The sequence below is a fragment of the Chrysemys picta genome, chromosome 8 (assembly GCF_011386835.1).
Source record: "Chrysemys picta bellii isolate R12L10 chromosome 8, ASM1138683v2, whole genome shotgun sequence".
Lineage (NCBI taxonomy): Eukaryota > Metazoa > Chordata > Testudines > Emydidae > Chrysemys > Chrysemys picta.
This window is the reverse complement of record NC_088798.1, coordinates 55,413,692-55,440,630: the sequence shown is the minus strand read 5'-3', so window position 1 is coordinate 55,440,630 and position 26,939 is coordinate 55,413,692. Positions and strand designations below refer to the sequence as shown.

The 26,939-nt window shown below is 48.1% G+C and overlaps 1 protein-coding gene across 2 annotated transcripts; it reads right to left on the bottom strand.

The window, feature by feature from the left end:
• Positions 1–224: 224 nt before the first annotated feature.
• On the bottom strand, positions 225–17,967 carry GLUL (glutamate-ammonia ligase). 2 transcript variants are annotated; one of them, XM_065554500.1, is made up of 7 exons: positions 17,903–17,967; positions 6,916–7,106; positions 5,339–5,500; positions 4,204–4,350; positions 3,557–3,684; positions 3,140–3,339; positions 225–1,890 (listed from the first exon to the last, which is right to left on the bottom strand). In XM_065554500.1, the coding sequence occupies exons 2-7, from the start codon at positions 7,079–7,081 to the stop codon at positions 1,572–1,574; spliced, it is 1,122 nt and encodes a 373-aa protein (XP_065410572.1). In that variant the 5' UTR covers positions 7,082–7,106; positions 17,903–17,967; the 3' UTR covers positions 225–1,571. The 2 variants fall into 2 exon arrangements, with proteins under 2 accessions (XP_065410572.1, XP_005290809.2); XM_005290752.3 differs by lacking the exon at positions 17,903–17,967 and adding an exon at positions 9,322–10,059.
• Positions 17,968–26,939: the final 8,972 nt, after the last annotated feature.

Here is a 26,939-nt window from a genome sequence, read left to right as displayed (position 1 = left end):
GATTATGTCATGCAATGAAACCTACATCTGACCAAAATTGGCAACCCTAATCCCAAGAGTTCCTCCAGGCCAACAATGGCATTTTGCCCAGAGAATGAACATGTGTGTCTAGGATTCCCCATCTTATCCCAGGAGAGAGAGAAAATCCAGGCTGAAATTCCTCCAGATAGCTAAGAGCCCACGCCATGACATTTCAGAGGAATAAAACCAGAGAGAGAAAGAAGTCAGAATTAAGGTTTTTTGTTATTATAAAAGAAACTATTCGTAAATCCAAATGCAATGACATATATTGGCACCATCCAAAAATCTCAGAACGTTTGAACCCACTAGGCATTCCCCTGAGAGAACTTAGGGGCAGCCTGGGGGGGGAGGGCAGGGGGCACAGAGCCCCCTCATTAGTGTAGTCCTGGCTAGGTGGCAGGCAGTTTGCGTGCCTGGACATATCAACAGTTAACACCAATGGTCTCTGTAAAACTGTACAACTTTAGAAACACTAAAAACATTATTAAAATCTAAAACTTGTTTCTTTTTATCAAAAGCCCTGCTTTAGTGACATGCTAATCCCACTGGAAAATAAAACACCCATGACCCCATCGCTAACACAGTTAAGTTGACCAGCCAACTCATAATTTAGAGCATCTTCTTGTGTTTCAGCCACGCCACGCGCCCGCATCAGCTCGAGTTTAAGTTATGATCGTTACTGCTAGTTCCAAGTGCTGAACCAATGCCCTGCCAAGAATGGCAAAGCCACACTTCAAAGTTAAAAAAAAAAAAAAAAAGTCAGTCAACTTCCCTCCTGGACCCCCTCCCACCCCCCATTCTACCCTCTGCTCTAGCCCACACTGGAGTTCCACCTCCAACAGTACCTTCAGGAACCCGCCTGCTCTAGCTGGCTGAGTTATTGGAACGTCTTTTTTTAAAAAAAAATTTATATATAGTTTTTTTTGTTTTTACATTTAAATATAAAAAAATACTACTTCACTCTGTGTTATACACAGGAGATCGAGTGGCTTCCAATGACAGAGCAAGGAGGAATTTTGCTACCAGCTCCCACATTTAGCTGGGACAGCAGAATGCAAGAAGATGCCCAAGAGTCTTATCAAAGCCAGAGAAGGGAAATTTCCCACCATGTGTAAGTGTGCAAAGGGGTCAGAATCTATCATAGCTGCTTTACTCCTTTCTCCCCCGAATAACTCTAATCCGAGGACAATTGGTCTATGGAGAGCTGAGTTATGTATGTCGTTATCATGGGAGTTAGACTCTCTTGGGCAAAACCCACTACAGCCTCTTGTCCATCCACCTTCCTTCAGCCTATCACCCTGTGTCCATGGAAGCCACTGGGTCCTGTCAGACATACAGATGAATTAGACAAAACAGTGGTTAAAATTCTTCTCTAACGCACACTCCTCCTCTCAAGCATCAACAATGAGACATCAACAAGAACTAAATGCTCCCTCCCCCCAACACAACAAGAGTTACTGGGACACAAACAAAGTGGTAACTTGTGCCCTCAAAATTACATCTAGAAGGGACATTTGGGGGTAGGCGGTGTCTCTCAGGGGGCAGTCCACTTAGTTCTTGTACTCAAAGGGCTCATCCCCGGTTTCGCTGAGAAGACATGTACGGATTAGTGCCTCCGTCACAGCATAAGGGTCGCAGTTGGCAGAGGGCCGGCGGTCCTCGAAGTAGCCCTGCTTTTCTTGGCCCACATTTCTGGGGATACGGATACTGGCCCCACGGTTGGCCACGCCAGCAGAGAATTCGTGGATGCTGGATGTCTCGTGGAAGCCTGTCAGGCGCCTGGCGTTGTCCAGCCCCCCTTTTGGGTCGTAAGCGCGGATATGGTACTGGTGCCGTTTGCTGAGCTTCTCAATGGCCTCTTCTATATACCTGGAGACAGAAGGCGGGAGGTTGTGAGCCTTTGGCAAGAACACTGGCTGTGCTGCTGTTCACTTGGCCATGGATAATGTTGGCAGGAACTCACCCACTTGGCTTTCTCCCATACCCCACCCAAGCACACAAATCCCATGTTTCAGTCCCTTATCTGCAAGCATTCCCATTCCAGCTAGTACCAGCCATGGGACCCTTCCTCTCATTGATAGTGAGTTTCTTTGGGAAACTGAATCCACTGTATCACTTGGTTACATGGTTCAAATCCTACTTTCCTACAGCTAGTTCCCCTGCATGTGGGGCTGGGTGTTTTCCCATCCTTGCCTATTCTGACCAGTGAGGCTCTCAGAATTTTTGGGGGGGATCCCAAAGGCAGGTAAGACTCTCACTGACTGGAGGGAAAGAACATTACAGCTTGTGGGGGTACCAGTTAGAACCAATAATTTGGCTGAGTTGCATTGCCACTAAATATGCCTGGTAAATTTATCCTTGGGAAGACACAGGTTGTGCTTCGACACGTTTTATTATTTCGGAAGCTTATGAGTTCTGCAAGTGTAGTGATAATCTGAATGCACCCATTGAAGTTACGGGGGAGGAGTGGGCAGAGAAATGGCCAAGTGGATCCTTAACAGAATTACATTGTACTTGAAAAGTACAATCTAGTCCCTGAAAAACAAAGTCCCAGACTCTCAAGTACAGTGGAATCTGTAAGTCAATGGTCTAAGAATAGTCCAATCTGAATCTACTTTTAATATTTGGCCTTGTTTACAGTGAGGCAAATTCTCCCTCCTTTGGTCTAGCACGAGATAAACTCCTACTATAGACGGAGTACAGGCCTTTTTACAGAGGTGGGTAATCCAGTGTTAGACAGTGGTAAGAACAGCTGTCCCTTGTCTATTAGCACTTCCACCATTACTAGTGCTGGTGGAACTGTACCAGTGTTAGACCACTACTGGGGGAATTTCCTCAATCTTCAGTGCAGATAACCTCTGGGTGCAACAGCTACAGTGGGAAGGGAGTTCAGTTCCAGGTAATTAAAAAAAATAAAATAAATCTAGAATCTCTGGGGGGTATTCAAGCCAAAAATCTTTTGCATGGAGCAAGACATGTCACTATTCCCCTGGCAAGCTAACTAGTGCCTCAGGTGCAGTCTCAGCTCTGTAGAAGTCTTGCTGCTGTTGGTAAAGTCCACTTTCCCTAGCTGAGTTTGCCAGACTGATGCAACTAGCCCAGTTGCAGAGAAACTTACTTGAGGCCTCCTTCCTCCCTCATGGACTTGGTGCTGAAGTTGGTGTGGCAACCGGCTCCATTCCAATTCCCAGAGATGGGTTTGGGATCGAAGGACACGATTACCCCAAAGTCTTCACACACCCGATGTAGGATGAAGCGTGCAATCCAGAGGTGATCCCCCATCTCAATCCCTTCGCACGGGCCCACCTGGAATTCCCACTACAGAGAGCAGAGAGGAAAAAAAAAGAACCATTGGCTCAGTCTGGTGAAGAACTATTTGCTGCAAGATGCTGTTCACCCTCCTGCACTCTCAACATTTGCAAAGCCCCAGGGTACATACTGACTGCAGCGGCAGAGTTTAGCAGCCTGAGCTTCTGCATTGCATCATTGGCTGGTGCCAGCTGACTGCAATGGCAGGTGAAGCCAAAGTAGTTACCTGTGCAGGCATCACTTCTGCATTTGTTCCTCCAATTTTAACACCAGCATAGAGACATGCACGATAATGCGCTTCCACAATGTCTCTGCCATAGGCCTTGTCTGCTCCTACGCCACAGTAATATGGACCTGCAGTAGCACAGAGCACAAGAAAGGTGAACATAGTCTTCAAATAGCTTGTGATTGAGTGCAGTGAAGAGCACAGAGTAGTTAGGAAAGGGTTCCCAGAAGGCACAGGTCGCAGGAAAGTCTCTATACTGCTTTCATTTGGGGTAATAGTAGAACAAAGTACCTCCAGAGTGTGACTCCAGTCAGAGTCAGTGGAACTTGAGCTCCTACTTCTGAAAACCCTGCCCAACTGGTCATATTTAAATGAATTGCAGACTAATGGAATTAACACTGGATATGTGTCTGGTCTATGTCGTAAGATTACCATACAGCCACTAAAGATTACTTTCATTGTTTAGTTTTGGTCATTGTCAGCATAGCTTTTGGTGATCAAGTTTTAGCAACTCCTTGAATCTTTCGTCTCACTTTAAACATTTCCAATTAATCCCATTTATTAGTGATTGATAACATTATGATTTGGGGTTAAGTATTCATGAGATCTCTTATTCCTAGTTCAGATATTAACTCCTGGAAGCTTACCCTGGGGCCCAGGGAAGCCATTGGAAGGCCAGCCAAATGGATGTCCATCTGTCCCAAGAAGAGTGTATTCCTGCTCCATCCCAAACCAGGGGATCTGGTTGGACACCATATCCATAATCCGTTTACAGGTGTGCCGGAGGTTTGACTCTAGAATGGAAGAAAAGCACAAAGCTTATTAGCTCACCAATGTTTTAGACACAAACAAAAACCTCCGACATGTGAGATGTAGCCTGGTCATGGACGAGTAGCTTCTAGCCACTGGTAAAAAAATGAGTCTGGTGAGCTGCTCTGGTGGAACAGCTCAGATTCTTATCCCTCCATGGAAGCTATGACTTGCCAATGTATTCTGGACAAAGCCACTACCATACAGGCTGTCTGGGGGACTCATTTCCCCACCCAGACCTCTAGGGAAGCCCAGAAATTCAGACCCAAAGAGACTGCCCTGTGACCATCATCATTAGCCAATATACGATCTAAGTGGTAGGTAGGGCTGCTGGCCTTAAATAGTGGGTGCCCTATTGGTTGTTGATGCCATATTATGGACTTCCTTGTACTGTTCCATAATGTTCTTAGTCTCTTGAACCATATGCTGGCAATCATGTGCACAGAAGCTACTCGTCCATGACCAGGCCTACATCTCACATGTCAGAGGTTTTGTTCCTTCAGGTTCACATTACTCCCATCAATCAGTGATACCACCCAATTCACTTCTTTCCCCACTCCCTTCCATGCTGCCCCATAGAATGATTTCCCAGTCCCCACATCCCTCCCAGCGTTGGAGTTCCTCTTGACGATTCCTTCAATATTCCCAAGCACTGACCTATGTCATACTCCTCCATCTCCGTGTTGCCAGTGACAAGAGAGGCTAGACCAGAATAGATAAACATCTAAGCTACTTTGTCCCTTGGTGTTGCCTACTGTATCTTGTTTTCTTTATAGCCAAGCTCTTCAGGGCAGGAATATTTGTATGTCTTGTACAGTGTTAATGCATTAATGGTGCTTGGTATAGTCTTCCATTAACTACTGTTCTGACAGTTACCCCTCCACCCACCCTCCTCTACTCCAAGAGGGAGCAAGCCTTCTCACCCCTCCCAGAACTACTGCAGCCACTCTCGGGGGAGGCACTGCACCATACCTGCTGACTTGCGGTTGTACTTGAAGACCTCACAAAGAACCAGCTTGTTGGGGTCCTTGCGGAAAGGGTCCCGGAACATGGCAGCAGGGAGAAGGTACATGTCACTGTTTGAACCCTCAGACTGGAAGGTGCTAGAGCCGTCAAAGTTCCACTCAGGTAGATCTAGAGCAAGAGAGAAAAATTCACCCCTTTAGGTTAGCAGCTTTCCATAACCACCAAGATGAGTTCACCAGCCGATTCAGCACGACCATTGTGCAAAAAAGATTGCTTGTTAAAGGACACTGGCACACACTGCACTTTGTTGATTTTGCTCCCATTGAAAGATGGGGTGAGGGAATTGCTCTTTGCTACCCTGTGGAAAAACAAAAAGCTGGGACATCAGCGAAGTCCGATTCAGCTAACTGCACTGCAGACGTCCTTGATGAACACTTCCTATCTTGTAGCCAACACGCTATGGTAAGATGAAGACCCCGATGGGTTTCCCTAGCCAAAACAAAGGGAATCAGGGAGATGCTACAAGTCAAAAGGAATGAGAGAGGGATTCCGGTGTCCTCAGTTGTCTCCAGACTGCTGGACGGCCCTGAAACAGCTCCTCCACATTGATGCAACTGCACAGACCTGGTGAAGGGAACCTTGGGAGAATGCACAAGGCCTAGAGCTGCCTGAAGGGGGAATATCATCAATTGGATAGTCCAGTGATTGTGGGGAGAGAACATCCCCTTTACACTACCTATGCCCCTCCAGTTGAGCATGGCTCAGGGCCCCCACTGAATACTGCTTTTGCAGTGCGAGCACATGTGAAGCAGCTGTGAAGAAATTAACTCTGCCCCCATTGTTATCCCCTTCCATGTGCTATGGGTGCCAAACAAGCTGTGCCAGCCACTTCCTCAGTAAGGCAGGGAGATCATTCTGATTGCTCATGCACAGTACTTTGGTTTTATAACTGTCCTGGCCAGTGCCATGGCAACAAGTGAAGAAATCTGAATGCTATTATCATGTCAGTTGGGGCTGTTTGTTCTGAGACACACAAGCTCTTAATTACACTGGATATATTATCTTCCCATCGTTTCCTTCCTGCCATCTCCCCAGGGCCAGAAGAGCTTTACAGGTAAAGAGCCAGCAGGCTGGGAATACCCTGCAGATGGACACCCCTTTAGCGCAGATGGGGGACACGTCACCGATTCCCGGCTCTATTTACACCTCTGCCCCACAAGGAGAAGAGTGGTCTTCCAGATCTCCTTCCACATCAGGAGATTACGAAGTGCATCTCGCTCAGCCTGTCCACTTTCCCAAACACACACCAGGAGCGAGGTGGGAGCTATCCCACATCATGCACTCGATACAAAGAACTCAAGGGTGGGAATGCACTGACTGTCTCTGGTCCAGATTTCCCCCATGTGGGAGAGACACCCCCACTCCCAACTCAAAGAGAAGGAGCTTTGCCTTCCCACAGCACAGCAGCGTTTTACAGCTCTGTGGTCAGATGCTTGAACCCAAGCCAAGTCCTATATTGCTGCAAACCCACTGGGTGCAACTGCTTGTAGTCCCAGCATTCACCCATACACCTGCCCTCTTACCTTCAATGCTCTTGGGCTCTTGGTCCAGCGTCCGGGTTTTACAGCGCAGGTGCTCCCCAGTCCCATCAATCCAGATGTACATAGCTTGCACCTTTTCACCCTGAGGCAGCTTCATGTACATCTGCTTTATAGCTTTGCTCAGGTGGGAACTCGCTGAGGTGGCCATGGCTGCGGGGTGCGTTACTGGGGTCCTGCCAGGAGGGGAGGGAAAAGCCAACCATGAATATTTCTGTGTCCCGAATGGGTTCTCACACCCTTATACGAGAGAATGACCAAGTGGGAGATCTTCACAGCTCAGCAACAGAAGAGAGATGCGTGCACTGAGTGTCCCCTAGACAGTTATGCTGGAATATCCCAGACTGCATCATAGCTGATTACACCAGTTGTGAATCTGAATACAGTAGATTACACTATAGGAAACAGACAGTGTATCAATACGGCAGTTCAATAACATGGTTTGGGACCAGCTACAACAATCATTTGGTTTCAAAGATTTCCTGTGGTCTCAGGATATCTGAGATCTCAACTACTGAGGGGTTGGGTCCTGCCCTGGCAGCTGATGGACTTGGTCTTTTCCCTCTCTAGCTATTATGATCATTAAGAGATCAGCAGCCCCTCAGAAGGACTCCTTGACTCCACTGTGAACTCTTCACTCACAAAAATGCAATTTCAGAGCATACATTGCCCTGGAGCAGCGTTTTTGCCCACTTTGGCTTAGACAGGGCCTTCTGTGGTCCTTCCCCATTCCAGTAAGGACCATTTGCCAGAGACAGCTCCATTTCCAGACCATGTGATCTGAAGATATACAATACTGTTAGCTAAGTAAGATGAGAGGGGCCCCTAACTACAGCCCAAGGCAAAGTAAGTAACCTTTGAACAGCAGAGACTCAAGAGGCCTCTCCGCCATGGAGCCCTGCTCACATACAGGGAGAGCTGTAGCAGATTCAGAGGATGCAACTGGAGGTCACTGGGGATCTTTTACATCCCCCTGGCTCTGCATACTTGGGGCAAAAGCCCCTGACTCTGAGAAGTAGCTGCTTTGACTGAAGACACTTGTACTCCCTTGTCCCATATGAGGAATGCAGATTTGCCTCTGTCACACCAGCAGCTGTGCCGGGGGTCATGGAGCCCTGCTGGCCCTTGCTAACCCTATCCCAGCCTTCCCAGCAGCACCCCCCCCCCCCCCCAAGTCGAGCCCTCTCTGGTACTCTCAGAAGCAGCCACCCCTCTGACCTGCACAGACAAGATTTTGTTCAGCCCCTTCCCTGCCTTTATTTATTTCTTGGCAATAAAAGCAGCACTGCGGTGACTCGAGCCTGGAAACAGCTGGGGTCTCAGAACCAGCCTGCTTCTCCCCTACAACTGGCCAGAAGGCAGACCACCCCCCATGATACAAACCTCCCTGGATTCCCCTTCCCTCTCTGCATCCCCCTTGCTGTCACTGCATTTATTGCCCATTTGATTTCATGCCTCTACAGTGGCAGTCCAGGTTTGGGCCTGTAAAAGCTTCCAACTGAAGGACCCACTGCTGCCCCCCACGGCTTCTCTTTATGGTCAGCGAAGAAATTTGATCTATGGCTGTTTCTCTCTTCACGCAAATCCCTCCTCCCCTGTTCTCCTTCCTTAGGAGCCTGCACTCCCGTTTTTTTAAGGAAACTGCTAAGGAGCTTTGTGCAGAGCAACGGTGAGGAGATCTTCTGTCCCAGAAAGCTCCAGCAAAGAAAAGCCCCTTAGAAGATCTTGAGCGACCTAGTTTCCCCTCCCCTTTACAGAGCTAAATCGGAGCTGCCCCCTGGAGTGGCTGCTTCGGAGACATAAAGCAGCCAAACACAGCGGCCTAGAAAGGGGAGCTATGCCGGCGTACCCGCCCCAGACACCATCAGGAATAAAGGTACCACACACCCAGCCGTCCCTTTGTCATCAAGGCAGGAATCTCCCTGCTCGAGGAATCGGAGACTGACTGGAAGCAAGACAATGAAATAGGGAAACACACGGAGAGGCATTTCAGGAAAAGACAAGATCCATCCGCAAAGTCACCTTGTAATACAGCCTTGCAGACCCGAGCCGAGCCGAGCCGAGCCCCGTATGGGACCCGGCCCTGCGGGATTTCTCTGGCGCTGTACAAACAGCCTGCCAGACTTAGGGTGCATTGATTTAAGAGGAGCAGGGGCAGGGCCATCTTCTAAGGGAAAGCAGCAAAACCCAACAACGCCACATTAAGCAAAGCGTCCTCCTAGCCCACCCCACTGCCTGTGAACAGCATCAAAGCAGCCTGGAGCACCCCCAATCCCATACGCGGGGCGACACATTCCCAGTACACGTCCCCGCGCAAAGCCACCCAATGCATGGGAGAGAACGGGCAGAGATTTGCCATCACCCCCGCCCCGTGGGAACAGAAGCAGTTACCTTGGCTACTGAGCAGGGAGAGGAGATGCAGAGGAGAGGCAGGCTAGGTGGACTGATGGGCGAGTACTCACTTCCCCCGAGGTGCTCCCATGCTCGGCTCTGGAGAAGCCAGTTCCCTGCTCGCCCATTTATCGGCTGCCCGTGCCGGCCCCCGGGCTGTCCGATTGGCTTCCTCAAGACATGAGCACGACACGATCAGCTGATGGGCGGCCCGTGGATCCCAGCCATTGGGCCAGCGAAGACAGGGCGAGGGGGCGGGAGGGAGGGACAGAGGAGAGCGGGGCTGGGCTGGGCTGGGCTGGCAGGGGGGAGCGGGGAAAGGGGAAAACAAGAGCGAGCTCCTGCTGGGCCGGGGGACCCCGCCTTCTCCAGCAGGGAGAGGAAAACAAGCTCAGTGCAGCAGCAGGCGGAGAATGAATTGCCTGCTCCTGAAGCCGCACACTGGCTCCTTTGTGCATGCCCTGGCCCCCTCTGCCGGAGCCCTGCGAGTCGATCCCGAGAGCGGTGTGGGCCGGTTCTCTCTGTTCCCCGTTTCAAAACAAAGGAAGCACCCCAGAGACAGCGGCTCTGGGACTCTGCTGGCGCTGCCGCCCGAGGAAGGTGCGGCTCTGGGTTTGCACTGTAATTCCGGTAACAGTAAAACTCTGTTTAGGGTGAAGTTAGCTTCCCCCCCTTCTCCCACTGGATTCCCAGCATTGCGGATCTCCGGCTGTCTGCTTACACTCCCTGGGCCGCTCTTTTCTGGCAAGCAAGAGCTCTCCCCACTCACTAGATGCTTCTGGGGAGGGAAAGGCCAAGCCGGGTTTAGAAAGCAGGGGGAGGGGGTTGTTTTTCCCCCTCTAACGGTTCTTGGAAAGTGGGGACAGGATCAACTCTCCCTGCTATCCCAAGTGTTTATGTTAACAGCTGCCCTTTCTTTATATAACTGCATGCACAAAAACAAGCCGCGCTCGCTCAACAGGGCAGAGAGGGGAAAGCTGTCTTGACTAGGACACCCAAAGGTTTACTGGGCAGGGGTGGGGGGCGCCAGCCCAGTACCCAGCTTTCCCCCCCTGCCTATACAAAAACAGAGCTTTGAGCACCTTAATTTTAATTTCGGCTCCTGGCTCCGCAGGGAGGAGGGGGAAATGGAGTTCAGGGCGGCTGACATCCTAGGACTGGGGATGGCAGGGAAGCGCACAGCGGTCGGGATGGCCCGCTAGAAGGGCTGGCCAGTATTTTTCCATCCTGCAAATGGAATCTTCTCCCTCTTCTGCTCTGCCCTCCTCACTTTCCAGCACATTCATAAGAATCAGGATTCAGAGGCCACTGCAGCTATCACAGCAGTGCGCCATTTGCATTCAATTTGCCTCCTCTCCCTGTCACAAGAGGCAGTGGGGCTGCTCCCTGAATTGCCTTAGAACAAGGGTGGGCAAACTTTTTGGCCCAAGGGCCACATCTGGGTATGGAAATTGTACGGTGGGCCATGAATGCTCATAAAATTGGGGGTTGGGGTGCAGGAGGGAGTGAGGGCTTCATCTGGGGATGCAGGCTCTGGGGGGGCAGCTAGAAATGAGTTCAGGGTGCAGGAGGGGGCTTCGGGCTGGGGCAGCGTGTTGGGGCTTCAGCTAGGGGTGCAAGCTTGGGCTGAGGGGTTGGGGGTGCAGGAGGGTGCTCTGGGCTAGGCCCGAGGGGTTCAGGAGGTAGGAGGGAGATCAGGGCTGGGGCAGGGGGTTGGGGTGTAGGGGCAGTCAGGGGTGCAGGCTCTGGGTGGCACTTACCTCAAGCAGCTCCCAGAAGCAGCGGCATGTCCCCCCTCTGGCTCCTACATGGAGGTGCATCCAGGTGGCCAGTTCCCAGCCAGTGGGAGCTGCGGGGGCAGCACTTGGGGCGGAGGCAACGTGCGGAGCCCCCTGGCTGCCCCTATGCATAAGAGCTGGAGCAGGGACATGCCGCTGCTTCCGGGAGCCGTGCAGAGCCACAGCACGTGTGGAGTGGGGCAAGCCCCAGACCCCGCTCCCCATCAGGAGCTGGAGGGCCGGATTAAAATGTCTGAAGGGCTGGATGTGGCCCCTGGACTGAGGTTTGCCCACCCCTGCCTTAGCATAATCTCAGAATGTGGGGGGGGAGGTGAATGAATTTCTTAGCCCCTTAGAAATCCAAACCCTGCAAGTACAAAGGCTCAGAGACCCGAACTTCACCAAGATTCTCCCCTCCCCCCAAAATGAGCTCTCCAGCACAAACACTGCTCTCACTTTTCTCAGCTTCTACCTAGTTCAAAGAGGAAATCTGATTGCCACTGCTCCCAGCTCTTTGGGCACCAAGGGGGCACCATCAGCAAGGTGGTGGCAGGTAGAATGGCACTGCACATCCCTAACGCTAGCTGTAGTCAGAGTGGACCAGATCCTCCATGGGTACAAAGTGGGATAGTGTCACTGAAGTCTATGGAGCTGTGTCAATTCACGGGTAGTGTATCCCCCTTAACAGCTGAATTCCTCCTTGGAAAAGGGATGGCAGCATTTATACGGAGAGCCAAGTATTTTGCACGTCAGCTCAGAGAGGGCAATAAAAGCATGTTACTTCCCCAGAGTTAGTCCCAAGGCTGATGTCTATATACCCTCCCCATCACCTTAAGTGAGAAATAGGTACACATGTTTCTTTTAGCATTTTGGAGGAAGAGTCAAGGGACATGGCCCCAGACCGGACCTCTCCTCCTGTCTCCCAACATGCAATTTCCTGGAGCCTAGAAAGCCCAGGTTTAAATGTTAGATACAAAAACCAAAGGGATGCATTAAATCCAGCATACCTGTAACCAGCTGGCTTGATAACAGGATTTGAACCCAGGCCTTTCAGCACTAAAAGCACAAGCCTGTAGTGCTATAGCTAAGCAGTACAAATAGCCAGCAGCCGCCAATCAAAGCTCTTAGGCAGTGCAGTCATTACAGAAAGATCCCCACCCTGCTATTATGGGTTAAGCAGGTACTAATACCTGCTATCAGCCATGAAAGAGAGGTAGTGAGGCTATGACTGCATTGCCTCAATTCTCCTTTGATGTTTGTTTCCTACTCCTTTCTAACAGCTCCATTTCAGTCCTCATCCTGCGCATGCATTGTTGCTCTTCACATCCACTTTTCAGAAGCTGATGCTGAATGACCTGTTTCACGCCTGACTCAAACCATAGACAGATAAACTGGCACGTTGTACTAGAATAGAGGGCAGGTCAGATTTGGTCATTTGAAAAAAATAGATTAAGTGTCAGATGTTGGGAAGAGATCATGTCAGTCCACGCCTGAGCCAGCATTCCTGCTGCAGAACTGGACTCGGGAGACTGCAGCAGAAAGATCAACCCAGCAAATGGGGGGTGTTTGTAATTAAAGGTGCATTGGACCCGGGTTATATTCAAGTCTCTTTTTCTCAGGTCTGCAGTGAGGGTGCATCAGGAAAATACTAGCTTGGATAGCTAAAGTTTCTCTGAAATAGACAAGTAGTACATTGCAAATAAGCTCAGTTTATTGATGCAAATAACCCTCCCCCACTTCAATCTATTTTAAATCTCATTGTTTTCTAGATTTCAAGAGTCCTGGTGTTTAATTAGAGTGATCAGAAGATTCCAGGGTATTAAAAACCTCTTCATGCATCACCTGGTATTTGTTAGTGGATTTCTTCCCCCTGGGGAAATTCCAGAAGAGATTCTCCCCAATCTCTGTTTTCAAGACTCTCACGGTTATTCAATGCCTGTTTCACATTGCAACAGACACATTCAGTGAAAATAGCCCTGTACTATGCTGCATTCTGCACACTCTGCTCAGTATTCATTCCACCTCCCAGGCACTCTTCTCTTATTCAGGAATTGTTTACAGGGAAGAGAGAGAAAGGCCTGGCTCGGCAGGTGTAAGGACAGTGCCTCTAGTGAGATCTCAGGGGGAATTACACATTTCCTTAGCCAGCTCCATTTCACTTGTTTACATGCTTGTGTTCCCCTCCTCCAGTTGCAGTTTATTTTTGTGGGTGCACAGATCACTCATTCCCTCTTGTGTGCCCCACTGACCCTCATTCTAGTCAGTGTTTAATTTTAGAGAGAAAGCCTGTCCAAGAAGATGAGGATAACCAACATGTCCCACTCTGAAGGGGTATATATCAGCATAGCTCCCTAGGTTGTTTATGTAAAGCCTTTGAAAGACAGTAGCATTTAGGGTGTGGGAATATAATAAAAATGTGCATGCTTTCTCCCTACCCATTTGTAATCTTTGGGGGAATGTTTGTCTTTATCTCATACCTCTATCCCAGAGGTGGGTAAACTACAGCCCGGGGGCCACAGCTGGCCCTCTAGACATTTTAATTCAGCCCTCGAGCTCCTGCCAGGAAGTGGGGTCTGGGACTTGCCCCGCTCTGGTGCTCCAGACAGGGAGCAGGGTCAGGGTCTTGCCCCACTCTGCATGGCTCCCAGAAGCAGTGGCTCATCCCCCCTCTGGCTCTTATGCCTAGGGGCAGCCAGGGGGCTCAGCACACTGCCCCCACCCCAAGCACTGCCCCTGCAGTGAGGGCAGTGCACAGAGCCACCTGGCCTCGCCTTCATGTAGGAGCTGGAGGGGGGACATGCCAGTGTTTCTGGGAGCTGCTTGAAGTGCTGTCCAGAGCCTGCCCCCCAATTCCCTCCCATGCCCCACCCCCAGCCCTGATCCCCCTCCCGCCCTCTGACCCCCTTGGTCCCAGTCCAGAGCACCCTCCTGCTCCCCCAACCCCACCCCAGAGCCTGCATCCCCCCCAACCCTCAGTTTTGTGAGCATTATTGCCCCCCCCCAATACAGTTTCCATACCCAGATGCCAAGAAGTTTGCCCACCCCTATTCTATCCCCTCACCCTTACTTAAGCTGTTACTTTGGGCATCTTAAAATATTTTAGGAACAGAGGCACTGCCAGGGTAGGGATGAGACTGGAAAGGACAGGTAATAGCTGGTACACAGAGCCATTAGTGTCTAGGACAGCAATTCCAGTATTGACAAGCCCAAGCGTTCAAAAAAAAAAAATCACAAGAGTTTAAAGATAATAAATGCTGGGTTCTTTGTTTGTGTCTTCCAGTGTTGGAGACTTCACCATTCACATTTCCAAGCTTTTCTCTGCAGTCAAGTTAGAAACTTACTGTTTTTGCAATGAAAACTGAGTTTTGTAGGTAATAACATAACTCCAGAAATTGGGGGCTTTATGAACCCCTCCCCCCCAAAAAATCTCAAGATTCACAATGAAAAAGCAAGAATTCAAATCTAGCCCAGAGTGGTAAGTGTGCAAAGGTAGGCCCAGATCCTAAAGCTGAATCCATCAGCACCTGGGCCAAATCCCATTGACTATAGCAGGACCCTGGGCAGGATTAAGTCTCTGCATGAAGTACTGGGGCCTTTGTTACCTTCTAATGCTGGTTTTGTGCCCTATGAACTGGTGGACTCCCTCCAGTTTTTTAACTACACAAATGGCCATCTCAGAAGTCATCCCTTCCTTCGGCACTACTCAGCAGCCTGCTTGCTAGTCTTAGCAGAGAAGCCAAGGACCAAAACAGCATGAAAAGAATTTTCTTTACTAGTAGCCATAGTTAAGACTCATTGGCAGAGCAGCTTACACAGCTACTGCTCATGCTGTAACTATTCACTGGTTAAGTAGAGAACTTCAGGCTCCAGGACTATTTAGACTGTAAACTCTGTAGGGCAGGGCAGGGCTTGTCCATTTATTCTGTTTGTACAGCACCTAGCACAACGGGGCCTCAATCCTGGCTGGAGCCTCACTAATACAAAGAACTAAGGACAATCTCTGGTATTGTATCTTTCACCAGCACTAAAGTCACTTTCCATTAAAAAAAATATTTTTATTAATGGAGATACCATACTAGGGAGAAAAATGGCCCACCTAGCTCAGTGTCATGTCTCAGGGGGTGACCAATCCCAGATGCTTCAGAAGAAGGCAGAACACATCCATAATGCACCTGCCTGTTCAATACCATAGCGGAGAGAAGTGAGAACTTTCTTCCTGACCCAACTGATTACATTAAGTTACATCCTGAAGCATGAGGATTGATAGTTCTCATAAATTTGCAGTCCTCACCAATGTAACTGCAGATGCAATTCTTAATACACACACACACTTAGCCAGGAAGCATTTAGGGCTGCTATAGATATAACAAACCCACATAAGCATACCGTCTACCTACAGGCACACACTCCTTACCAGTTCCACAACTACCACACATTTTAGACCATACAGTGACTGCAACCTTTCACTCTTCTGCACACACCCCTTTACCACATTATCCCTTCACCACTGTGGATGTTTGGTGGTGTAGTTTGGAATTGGGAGAAGGTAGTTTAGTACAGCATTGCATGCAGAAGAGGGGTTAAATGGGGTGATGGAAAGCAGGCATCCCTAGAAGGGCAGAGCTCAGGCCACAGGGACAGGGGATCTGAAAAATCAAGCCCAATATAATGGTAGCAGTTTAATTTTCCAAAATCCATCTAATAAAATAATGGGAGGAAGCAGCACCCATTTTTCTATTGGCCAGCCTTTAGATTATCCAGCTAGTCATGATGGCATAGAATTTACATCAGAGACACTGCAGTCACAGGGGTGGCTGCCCTGTGCATTTGATTAACTAATCCAGGGAGGTGGAAGGTCACCAGTTGCTCTCAGTGACTTAAACAGGTGCAGCAGGCACTGACCTTGCATATCTTGCAGCAGATTTTTATCCCTTTGATTTCTGTATCAGGCTGATGACATTCCCAGAAGCAAGTTTTTTATTCCTATGCACCCAATTTACTTTATAATGAATAAATATTGAAAGAGGTGCCGGGCTTGCTTTGAAGAAGCTGCCAGGTCAAGGGTAGATGATTGCTGGTTTTGAAAAGCAATGAAGGCTAGCAGTTATCTCTGGGTTGCACTGCAAGGCAGGTTTTTGGGGGGTTGTTTTTTTTAAAATCCCCCATCTGGTGCTGAAAGGCTTAATCAGCAGTTCTCAAACTTAATTGCACTACTACCCACTTCTAACAACAAATCTTAGATGACTCAGCGCAGGCTGGAGCCCAAGCCCTGCTGCTTCACTGCCCCGGGTGGGGGCAGAACCTGGGGCCTGCCATGCTAGGCAGAAGCCCTCAGGCTTTGGCTTCACCCCTGGGCCCCAGCGAGTTTAATGCTGGCCCGGACAACACCATTAAAATAGGGTTGTGACCCACAGTTTGAGAACCGTTGGCTTAGCTGCTACCTGTGTGTGTCAATGATACATGTAGGATAGTGGGGAAGTGGTAATCTCTGAAAGCAGAGAGGGGAATGTGGGGCCAGATGGGGCCCAAGAAAAACTTATGTTTCCTGCACATCCCCTCACTCTTAACTCTTCATCTTGACAGCCCAGTTACAACTCCCTTTGCTGGTGCATCAGCCTGTGAGATTGAGTGGGTAGAAGACCAATTAGGTGCCCCACAGTTCAATGGGGCAAACAGGAGGAATCACAGCTACCCTATCTTGCCTCAGTTCTGTAGGCCAGCAAAGCCTCAGCACAAAGTCTTCTCTTCCAAGTTGGCACCTTTTCCCAGGCCTCAGAGTTTGAAACTCCCTTCTCTACACTTTGCAAAAGAGGGAATTACACCATAAGCCTCCTTTATCCCTGAAGTGCTCCTGCCTCTGGGAGGCCTAGCTTTCTAAGGCTCCTGCTGGCCTGAATACAGACCTTTTAAAGAAGCAAAGCATCAGCAGTGAGCTAGAGTCCCACCCCCAAACTCTGGATAAGAGTGGGGGTGCAATGTAACCCACAGCACCAGTGCACACTCATGGCCAACAATGAGGGACTCTCTCACTGGTCCAGAGGCAGGTGTGCTGGAGCGGTAGGGAGTGTTGGGTATGGGGGGAAAGAGAGAAAAGAAATGATAATACAGCACCATTTCCTCCATGTAAACTCCTGCTCTAGAGTGTGGCTCCCACTATCCCTAGAGGTCCCCAGCAAGCCACTGCTGTCTGGAACCAGCTGCATGCAGAAGTGGTGGGATGTGTTTTGGATCTATACCAAGTCACTATTGAGTTTCAGTCAGGGATCCTGGAATAGGTGCTGATTGTCGGGAATGGATTCCAATGAGAAATAATCTCCCCATCCCTTCCTGGAAGGAAAGCATGGGTAAATTGTACAGCTCCACAACATGTGTGCCCAATAGTCTTAGAGGGAGCCAGGCATAGTTCAGCCTGGTTCTGTATGTAGCAGATTTGACTCACCACCACATCATCTCCTGCTGGTCATCCAGGAATTAGCTCAGTTCCAGCACTGAGTGCCTCCTGCTGGCCAGTGTCTCACCTGCCACAGGCCCCATATCCCTCCTAGACCCCAATACCTCTTACCCTGGGGTTCTGCCCCCAGCAGTCCCCACACTTTGCATCTCCCTTCCCAGGGGAACCCCCAACCCTCTATGCCCACCTTGCCTCAGTGGTGACTGCCAGTCATCATCTAGCCCCCATTCTCTGGGGCAAACTGCAGTCTGTAATAGCCACTCATCACTAGCAAGAGGATTCAGCCCTGCTGTCTCCCTGCAGCCCCAGTATCTCCTTTGGCCTGCAGCAAGATCTCAGCCTGGGGACTCACCAGGCCAGAGCTACTGAGTGCTACTCTGCTTCAGGTACCCAGTCTCTGCCAGGGAGCTAGGTCTTTCTCACTCCAGCCTTGGAGTGAGACTAACCAAACTCCTCCATTAGCCCTTATATCAGGGCCAGCTGTGGCCTGACTGGGTGTGGCCACAGCTGTGGCTGCCTCTTCAATCCACCTACCTTTTCCTGCCCCGCTACACTGTGCATATGCAGCTAGTTTTGCCAATGCACCTCTAACCCTCAATTTGGTCAATTACCAACAGAAAGGATGATGGATTTCTTCCTAACTGAGTCATTATCTGAGAGTCATGCATGTGACAGTCATGGCAAAAATAAAGTGTCACACAGAGGTTACCTGGCCCCTCCTGGGACTGAGATTAACTGAGAGCTCCTGGGTGGATCTGTAATCAGAAATACTTTTCACTGTGTTTCCAAACTGTAATGTATAGCTCTGTCTCCAGCATTTCATGAGGCACAATGTGTAGCACCTCTGTCCTCTCTTCTAATTAATTAGAATTAGCAGTGTTTTGCTGCTCCATACCTGCCCCAGACTCCTGTGATAGATCAGATTGGAAGGGCAGGTAATGTGGCCAGATGATGTGTAGTGTTTGGGGAGACAGAGGAATGGGGGGGGGAACTTGTGATATACCCCAGCCTGGACTGTGATTGAAGAAGAACATCCTGATTCCCATGGAGGTGTCTGATTCTTATCACCCTGGAGATCATTCACCCTAAGCTGCTGGCATTCCCCACCCCACATGGCACCAGACCATTAGCACCACATCTCATGTCAGTACTGGTGGTCCCACCACACCTGGGACAGCGGGCCAGTAGCTGCAGTTCTGAAGCATTGTTTGATCTGGCTCTGGCTGAAGGGACCTGCCAATCCCTTCCTGAGCCTCCCAACTGCAGAGTGATACGAATCACCCCACCTCCCTTGGGTGTCCCTGCCGAGGAAGTAAAAAGACCTTCCAGGGACATGAGGAAAACTCTGTTCCTGCTCCCTTGCATGAGTGGTGAGAAGAATGCAGAAACCCAGGTGAGTCACACGTCTGTGACTGACTCAAAACATGCCATGAGTCATCTGTGCTTTTGCAACATTTGCTGTAACAAACCAAGAACCCCAATCATGGTGCATCATGTGAATGTTGGCAACTGTGACAATGACATTATAGTGCACAAGACAGGCGTAGCTCACCAATGCAAGGGTCTGGATCCAGTGCCCATTGTTGAAGTCAACGGAAAGACTCCTTCTGATTCAATGGACACTTGATCAGGCCCCTATAAGAAGGCTTTGAAAACCATGAGACCAAGGCAGAGGTTCCAAAACTGATCTCTCAGCCTACATGTCCCTCACCTGGACTGACATGAATGTTGGCACTGAGGGGAGGTCCATGCAATGTTGGCACTGAAGGGAGGCTTTCTAGCTGGGTGATGCCAAAGAAAGAAAGTGGCATTCTGATGTCAGCACCTGCTACTCTCATCAAATGTATTGGCTGGGAATGGGCTTGTTAATTGAAATGGGGATTTCTGAACCTCCTGTAGGTCGCCACCATCATGCTGCTTTGGAAAAGAGAAGTGACACCATTAGCCAAGATGGGAGTCTGGTTTCTACATAAGTTTCACAGGAGAACTCGAGTATATAACAGTAAATGTGTCCAATCTTATTTCCACTGAAATCAATGGCAAAGCTCTCATTGACTTAAATGGGAGCGGGAGCAGGAGCAGGTCCCATTGCCCTTCCTTCAACATCCCACCAGTAGAGAATGGCCTTCACAAACCCTGGATTCTAGCTGGTCAGTAGCCTTGGTGGTAGCCTGGCACAAGAACACTGGTTGGAGCTACTTCTTGTTACTGAACCCCATCACACCAATATCAATGCACCACCACAAGGAATGGCTTGTGTAGAGTATAAGTAAAACTGCGGGCCCAACTCTCCACCCCACCCAACTCTGTTGAGCTCTCATGAGATGGGCACAGTGCAGGGAGCTGTTTGCAGATCCGAGATCCCATGTCATGTGGGATTGGCATAAATCGGAAAAGGCAGCTCTCATTCATATCAATGGCGTATGGTCCCTCTGGGATCTTACACCAGTGGATGATCGGCTGTAGCATAGCTCTAGTCTGCCATGCTTCTTCCTGCCCCCAACCCACCCTATAAATGCCCTTTCTGACTCCACTGGCTTTACCAATTCTATGCCAGTGGATAGCTGCCTTGCACAGAGAATTCTTCATTAGCCAGTTCAAGTCCACTATGTCACATGCACAAAGTGGACCTAATGGACCAGAGAATCTGGCCCAGAATGTATTATGCGGGACACAGCAGGCAGCTGCATGATTCATTTCAGCCCCATCATGTATTACCAAAACTACACACACTAGAATACATACACATGGTGCACCGCACTGTGCACCAACACAAACACTCCCACACTGCAGCACCAGCACAAACGCTATACTAACTGCGGCGACTTGATGCCGATGTAACTTGCATCAACCAAAGTTTGTACAGTAGACATGGCCTGAGAAGATCCAGAGAGATGAAATCACTTGCTGAAGGCCACAGAACAAGTCAGTGTCACTGGAATCAGGATTAAGACTCCAGAGTTCCTGACTCCCAGGCCCATGCTCAATCCACTAGGCATTGTCTCTTCTAGAGGCATTGATTCTGTGTGTGCAAACCTGAAGGGTATTGCTACATCTACCTCAAGGAGGAGGGGAATAGCAAGCCAGACTTGAAAGGAGTGACCTTGTATTAATGATTCCTGTCTTTCTGCTGATGTATCCAGTGTAATGTGATTCCAAGAATCAAAGCACAGTTGCAAAAAGTGGTGAGTTTAGTATTTCTAATCTGACGGTGCCACCTGCTGTCATGGAACACCAATTGCTCTTAGCCATTAGAAACTAAGTATCAGAGGGGTAGCCGTGTTAGTCTGTATCCACAAAAACAATGAGGAGTCTGGTGGCACCTTAAAGACTAACATTTATTTGGGCATAAGCTTTCTTGGGTAAAAAACCCACTTCTTCAGACGCATGGAGTGAAAATTACAGATGCAGGCATAAATATATACACCAGCACATGAAGAGAAGGGAGTTACCTTTTATGTGGAGAACCAGTGTTGACAAGGCCACTTCAGTCAGAATACATGTGGTCCACTCCCAATAACTGATGAGGAGGTATCAATACCAAGACAGGGAAATTGCTTTTATAGTGATCCAGCCACTACCACTCCCTATTCAAGCCCATATTAATGGTGTTAAATTTGCAAATGAATTGTAGCTCTTCAGTTTCTCTTTGAAGTCCATTTTTGAAGTTTTTTTGTTGAAGCATGGCTACTTTTAAATCTGTTATAGAATGTACAGGGAGATTGAAGTGTTCTCCTACTGGCTTTTGTATGTTAACATTCCTGATGTCTGATTTGTGTCCATTTATTCTTTTACATAGAGACTGTCCGGTTTGGCCAATGTACATGGCAGAGGGGCATTGCTGGCACATGATGGCATATATCACATTGGTAGATGTGCAGGTGAATGAGCCCCTGATGGTGTGGCTGTTGTGGTTGTGTCCTCTGATGGTGTCGCTAGAGTAGATATGGGGACAGAATAGGCAATAGGGTTTGTTACAGGGATTGGTTACTGGGGTAGTGTTTCTGTGGTGTGATGTGTAGTTGCTCCTGAGTATTTGCTTCAGGTTGGGGGCTGTCTGTAAGCGAGGACTGGTCTGCCTCCCAAGGTCTGTGAGAGTGAGGGATAGTTTTCCAGGATAGGTTGTAGATCATTGATGATGTGCTAGAGAGGTTTTAGCTGGGGGCTGTATGTGATAGCCAGTGGTGTTCTGTTATTTTCCTTGTTGGGCCTGTCTTGTTGTAGGGTGACTTCTGGGTACCCGTCTCGCTCTGTCAATCTGTTTCCTCACTTCCCCAGGTGGGTATTGTAGTTTTAAGAATGCTTGATAAAGATCTTGTAGGTGTTTGTCTCTGTGTGAGGGATTGGAGCATATGCGGTTGTATCTTAGGGCTTGGCTGTAGACAATGGATTGTGTGATGTGTCCTGGATGGAAGCTGGAGGCATGTAGGTAAGAATAGCGGTCAGTAGGTTTCCGGTATAGGGTGGTGTTTATGTGACCATCACTTATTTGCACTGTAGTGTCCAGGAAGTGGATCTCTTGTGTGGACTGGTCCAGGCTGAGGTTGATGGTGGGATGGAAATTGTTGAAATCCAGGTGGAATTCTTCAAGGGCCTCCTTCCCGTGGGTCCATATGATGAAGATGTCATCAACATAGTGCAAGTAGAGGAGGGGCACTAGGGGACGAGAGCTGAGGAAGCGTTGTTCTAAGTCAGCCATAAAAATGTTGGCATACTGTGGGGCCATGCGGGTTCCCATAGCAGTGCCGCTGACTTGAAGGTATAAGTTGTCCCCAAATCTGAAATGGTTGTAGGTGAGGACAAAGTCACAAAGCTCAGCCACCAGGTGTGCTGTGGCCTTACCAGGGATACTGTTCCTGACGGCTTGTAGTCCATCTTCATGTGGAATATTGGTGTAAAGAGCTTCTACATCCATGGTGGCCAGGATGGTGTTTTCTGGAAGATCACCAATTCATTGTAGTTTCCCCAGGTGTTTCGAAGATAGCTAGGAGTGCTTGTAGCGTAGGGTCTGAGGAGAGAGTCCAAATAGCCAGATAATCCTGCTGTAAGAGTGCCAATGCCTGAGATGACGGGGCATCCAGGATTTTCAGGTTTATGGGTCTCGGGTAGCAGATAGAATACCCCTGTTTGGGGCTCTAGGGGTGTGTCTGTGTAGATTTGTTCCTGTGCTATAGCAGGGAGTTTCTTGAGAAGATGGTGTAGTTTCTTTTGCTACTCCTCAGTGGGATCGGAGGATAGTGGCCTGTAGAATGTAGTGCTGGAGAGTTGCCTGGAAGCCTCCTGTTCATAATTTGACCTGTTCTTGATTACTATAGCACCTCCTTTGTCAGCCCCTTTGATTATAATGTCAGAGTTGTTTCTGAGGCTGTGGATGGCATTGCGTTCTATACGGCTGAGGTTATGGGGCAAGTGATGCTGTTTGTTCACAATTTCAGCCTGTGCACGTCTGCAGAAACACTCTATGTAGAAGTCCAGTCTGTCATTTTGACCATCAGTAGGAGTCCACGCAGGAGGAGTCCCTTCTCGTCATGTGCCAGTGTATATATTTATGCCTGTTTCTATCATTTTCACTCCATGCATCTGAAGAAGTGGGTTTTTTACCCATGAAAGATCATGCCCAAATAAATCTGTTAGTCTTTAAGGTGCCACCAGACGCCTCGTTTTTATTAGAAACTAACATTGTCAGGGTAATCCAGGCCTGCATTTTAACGGTGATGTCATAGATTCTCAGCAGGTATGCGCCCTGTTTCAAAGAATAGTAAGATTTGTTTACTCACATCCTTGCTGTGCTTCAAAGCTCAGACAAGATGCTGTAAATTAGAAATAAAATGTATAGATCTAGTATGTGGGAGAGAGAGAGCCTGTTGTTTTACACACATGCCATATTAAAGGGGAGGGGGGAATCTCAGAAGGTTTTGAGGTTCATGTTGATAAGAAACCACGTGTCTGGTAGTTTATCTGAGCTTTTGCCAAACTACCAGAAGTGGGCCTGCAAAACTGGAGCATTTCTGGTAGTTCTTGTTTCCAGCAAAGGGCAGAAATACCATAGCAGCAATGGGCCAGATTCATCCTCACTGTAGTTCCATAGACTTCCATAATAAAGTTAAGTTAAGGATGAATGTGACCCAATGTACTTCTACTTGGACAGTGCTTAGGATAAATATAGGGCAATTTTCCTTGGAAGATTTATCAATACAAAAAGATCTCTTTCCTTTTCCCCAATCTACTCTTCTTGTTGATATTTTACTAGAAGCTGTCTCCCCTGAATAACTCAGTTACAGGTTTCAGAGTAGGTATAACTCTTTCTATGTCCATGTCCAACACAGTCTTTGAAATCGATTAGGTCGTGTTTGTACACAGCTTTGCAAATATAAAGTGCTATATAGGTGCCAAGAATGACTGAGTTCCTCCTGTTCAGATGTTGATGGACATCTATATTCTAAGTCACCATTCAAATAATTTCCATTTTTCTCTAGTTTTAAATCCAATAATCCAGAAATTGTAAAACACACACACAAGAGTCTACATTCTCCCTTCCCCTTTGGGCATAATTTTATCCGTTGTTTCCTTTTGTTTAATAGCTCCAGAGATGTAACACCTTCCCATCAACAGAGTTTCCTTAAAGGCTTATTAGCATTCAAATAGTCATCTGGAGAGATAATTAACTCTTCTTTGTTTCTGGGACTTGATTTCTTCACCCTTATGAATAAAATATAAAGGGAGGATTTATTTATTTATTTTTGCTAGTTTTTAGATAGAAAGATTATTTATCCTACAATTAAAGAAGATAATATATATAATATAAATAGAGGTTAAAATATTAATAGATATGGAATAATTAAAAATAATAGTTGTTGAATGTCCATCTGCCACATTGAGTACTGGATGGTCAGATTCACCATTGCTCTAACACTCATATCATTTACACTAGTGCAAAGTGGAGCTGAATGCTACCATTTAGCTTTACACTGACTTTGCATTTGTTTTGCACTAGTGTGCATCATTAAACAAGGCCATGGACACCAGTGAATCAGATCACATGTCTTTTACAATATCTTCCTATTAAAACAATTTGAAACCTTAAAGTGCCATGGAATTCACCCCTGCCTGCAGAATTGTGCTCCGCAATCTCAGTTCTCACCTTTTAGGGTTGTGGGGATAACGTTGAACACATTAGCTTAGGCTATGTCTATACTACAGCCTATGTCAGCATAACTTATGTCGCTCATGGGTGTGTCTAAACCACTCCCCCCAAGAGACATAAGTTACACCGTCATAAGTGCCCGTGTGCGCTGAGCTAGCTTCTCCAGGCAACATAGCGTCGCCATTCGCGGAGATGGTTTTATTATGCCGATAGGAGAACTCTCTCCTGTCTGTATAGAGCATCTTCACCAGACATGCTCCAGCTGCATCGGTAGAGCTGCGCCGCTGCAGCGCTGTACATGTAGACATGCCCTTAATGTAAAGTGACGTAGCAGCACCTTTCTGAGTTTGCAGGCAGCCTGAAACAATAGTTCTGAGAGGTGTGATCTGCTCCACTCATCTCAGACAGGCCCCTGTGGATTCCACAATTAGATGGCCATGGCATATGGCATTTCTCCAATGCCACAGGAATCTGCATTTCTGCAGTGGAATTCACCATTCTGCTGCTGCCTGGCACTTCACATATCACTTTTGTCTCCCTGCCATTCTGGGACCTGCCTTCAGCTGCCTTTCCAGCTTTCCCCACAAAGGGGAGCTAATTGGATTACAGTGCAAACTCCCTGCATTGCATGGGCAGCAAGGGGTCTTGGAGCCTGAGCTGGAGTCCAGCTTGCAGTCCTAGAGTGGGCGAAGTCTGAAGTGTAAGCTGGCAAGCCGAGCTACCTAAAGAATAGAGCAGTAGCTGAGATTCAGAAGCCAGGGTGGTGAGCTGATGCTGCTGCCTGTGATGTTGCGCTCCATATGATTTTATGAAAATATGCTAATGGTGTGAATATAATGTAACTGGAATATGCTTCATGCAAAAGGTCTCTTGTGAGGTATCATTACAGAGCTTATAATCTACTGAGTGTTGTCATCCTATTTGTATAAATGTATTATTCTTGTATCTGAAACTAGAAATATGAAATATAACTCTGAGGTCCTATTGTAATTATGCAAAGGGTGGGCCATTAATTGTGATTTGGAATCTTGATGGCTCCCATCAACTAGGACAGTTGATTGTACATAGCTCTGTTTACTTGCAAGTCTTCCTGTGAGTCAGGCCAGGAAGAATGAAGGCTTGGGGTCTCACAGGACATGTGACCATGTCACCTGGTACTGGAATCCATCTTAAACCTGGTGCTTTTCCATTTAGAAGGCGGGTTGGGGACCCAGAGAGACAAAAGATTCCCACCTTGTGCCAAAGCGATATACAGGGGTGGAACAAAACAAAGGAGGTTCCAGTCATGAAAAATCCCCTAATTACCACCTGAACTGGAGCTAACAAGAACTGTGCCAGGGGAAAGGATTGGGCCCACACTAGGCAGGAGTCCAGTCTGTGAAAGAAGCTTATTGGAGGTGAGGGTGAGATTTTATCTGTAATCAGTTTCCTAATGTATCAGGGTTAGACTTGCATGTTTTGTTTTATTTTGCTTGGTAACTTACTTTGTTCTGTCTGTTATTACTTGGAACCACTTAAATCCTACTTTTTATGCTTAATAAAATCACTTTTGCTTATTAATTAACCCAGAGGAAGTAATTAATACCTGGGGGAGCAAACAGCTGTGCATATCTCTCTATCAGTGTTATAGAGGGCGACGATTTATGAGTTTACCCTGTATAAGCTTTATACAGAGTAAATCAGATTAATTTGGGGTTTGGATCCCATTGGGAGCAGGGTGTCTGGGTGCTGGAGACAGGAGCACTTCTTAAGCTGTTTTCAGTTAAGTCTGCAGCTTTGGGGCGTGTGGTTCAGACCCTGGGTCTGTGCTGGAGCAGACTGGCTTGTCTGCCTCAACAAGGCAAGGTTCTGGAGGCCAATCTGGCAGGGAAAATGGGCTCAGAGGTAGTCTCAGCACATCAGGTGACAGTCCCTAGGGGTTTCTGTGATCAAACCCGTCACACTACCTACAAGCTCTTCTTTTCCCTGGTGCATATGGGTAGAAGGTGATTCTGTGCTGATTCTGACTTCAATGGGGCTCCTGCAGTGGGGACAGAGCTCATTGCAGGATTGTGACCATAATCAAGAGAAGTGACTGGCTGTATTGTAGGATCCAGTATTTCCTCTGTGGCTTCCACAGCAAATGTGTTTTGTTTGAAGCTGATTTTGCTACGGGACAGGACTGGAAGCTCTTTACACCATTTAAGAAGCCAGAGGATAGGTGATGGCCTAATCTGAAGATAAAAGGGTTACAGAGGTCACTAAG

What these genes read in the sequence shown, in the direction of transcription:
- GLUL (XM_065554500.1), bottom strand. Translation starts at nt 7,081, where the DNA reads ATGGCCACCTCAGCGAGTTCCCACCTGAGCAAAGCTATAAAGCAGATG. An exon ending in GTACAACCGCAAGTCAGCAG is followed by an intron (nt 4,351 to 5,338) that starts GTATGGTGCAGT and finishes CTTCCATTCTAG; the next exon opens with AGTCAAACCTCCGGCACACC. An exon ending in TGGCTTCCCTGGGCCCCAGG is followed by an intron (nt 3,685 to 4,203) that starts GTAAGCTTCCAG and finishes GTGCTACTGCAG; the next exon opens with GTCCATATTACTGTGGCGTA.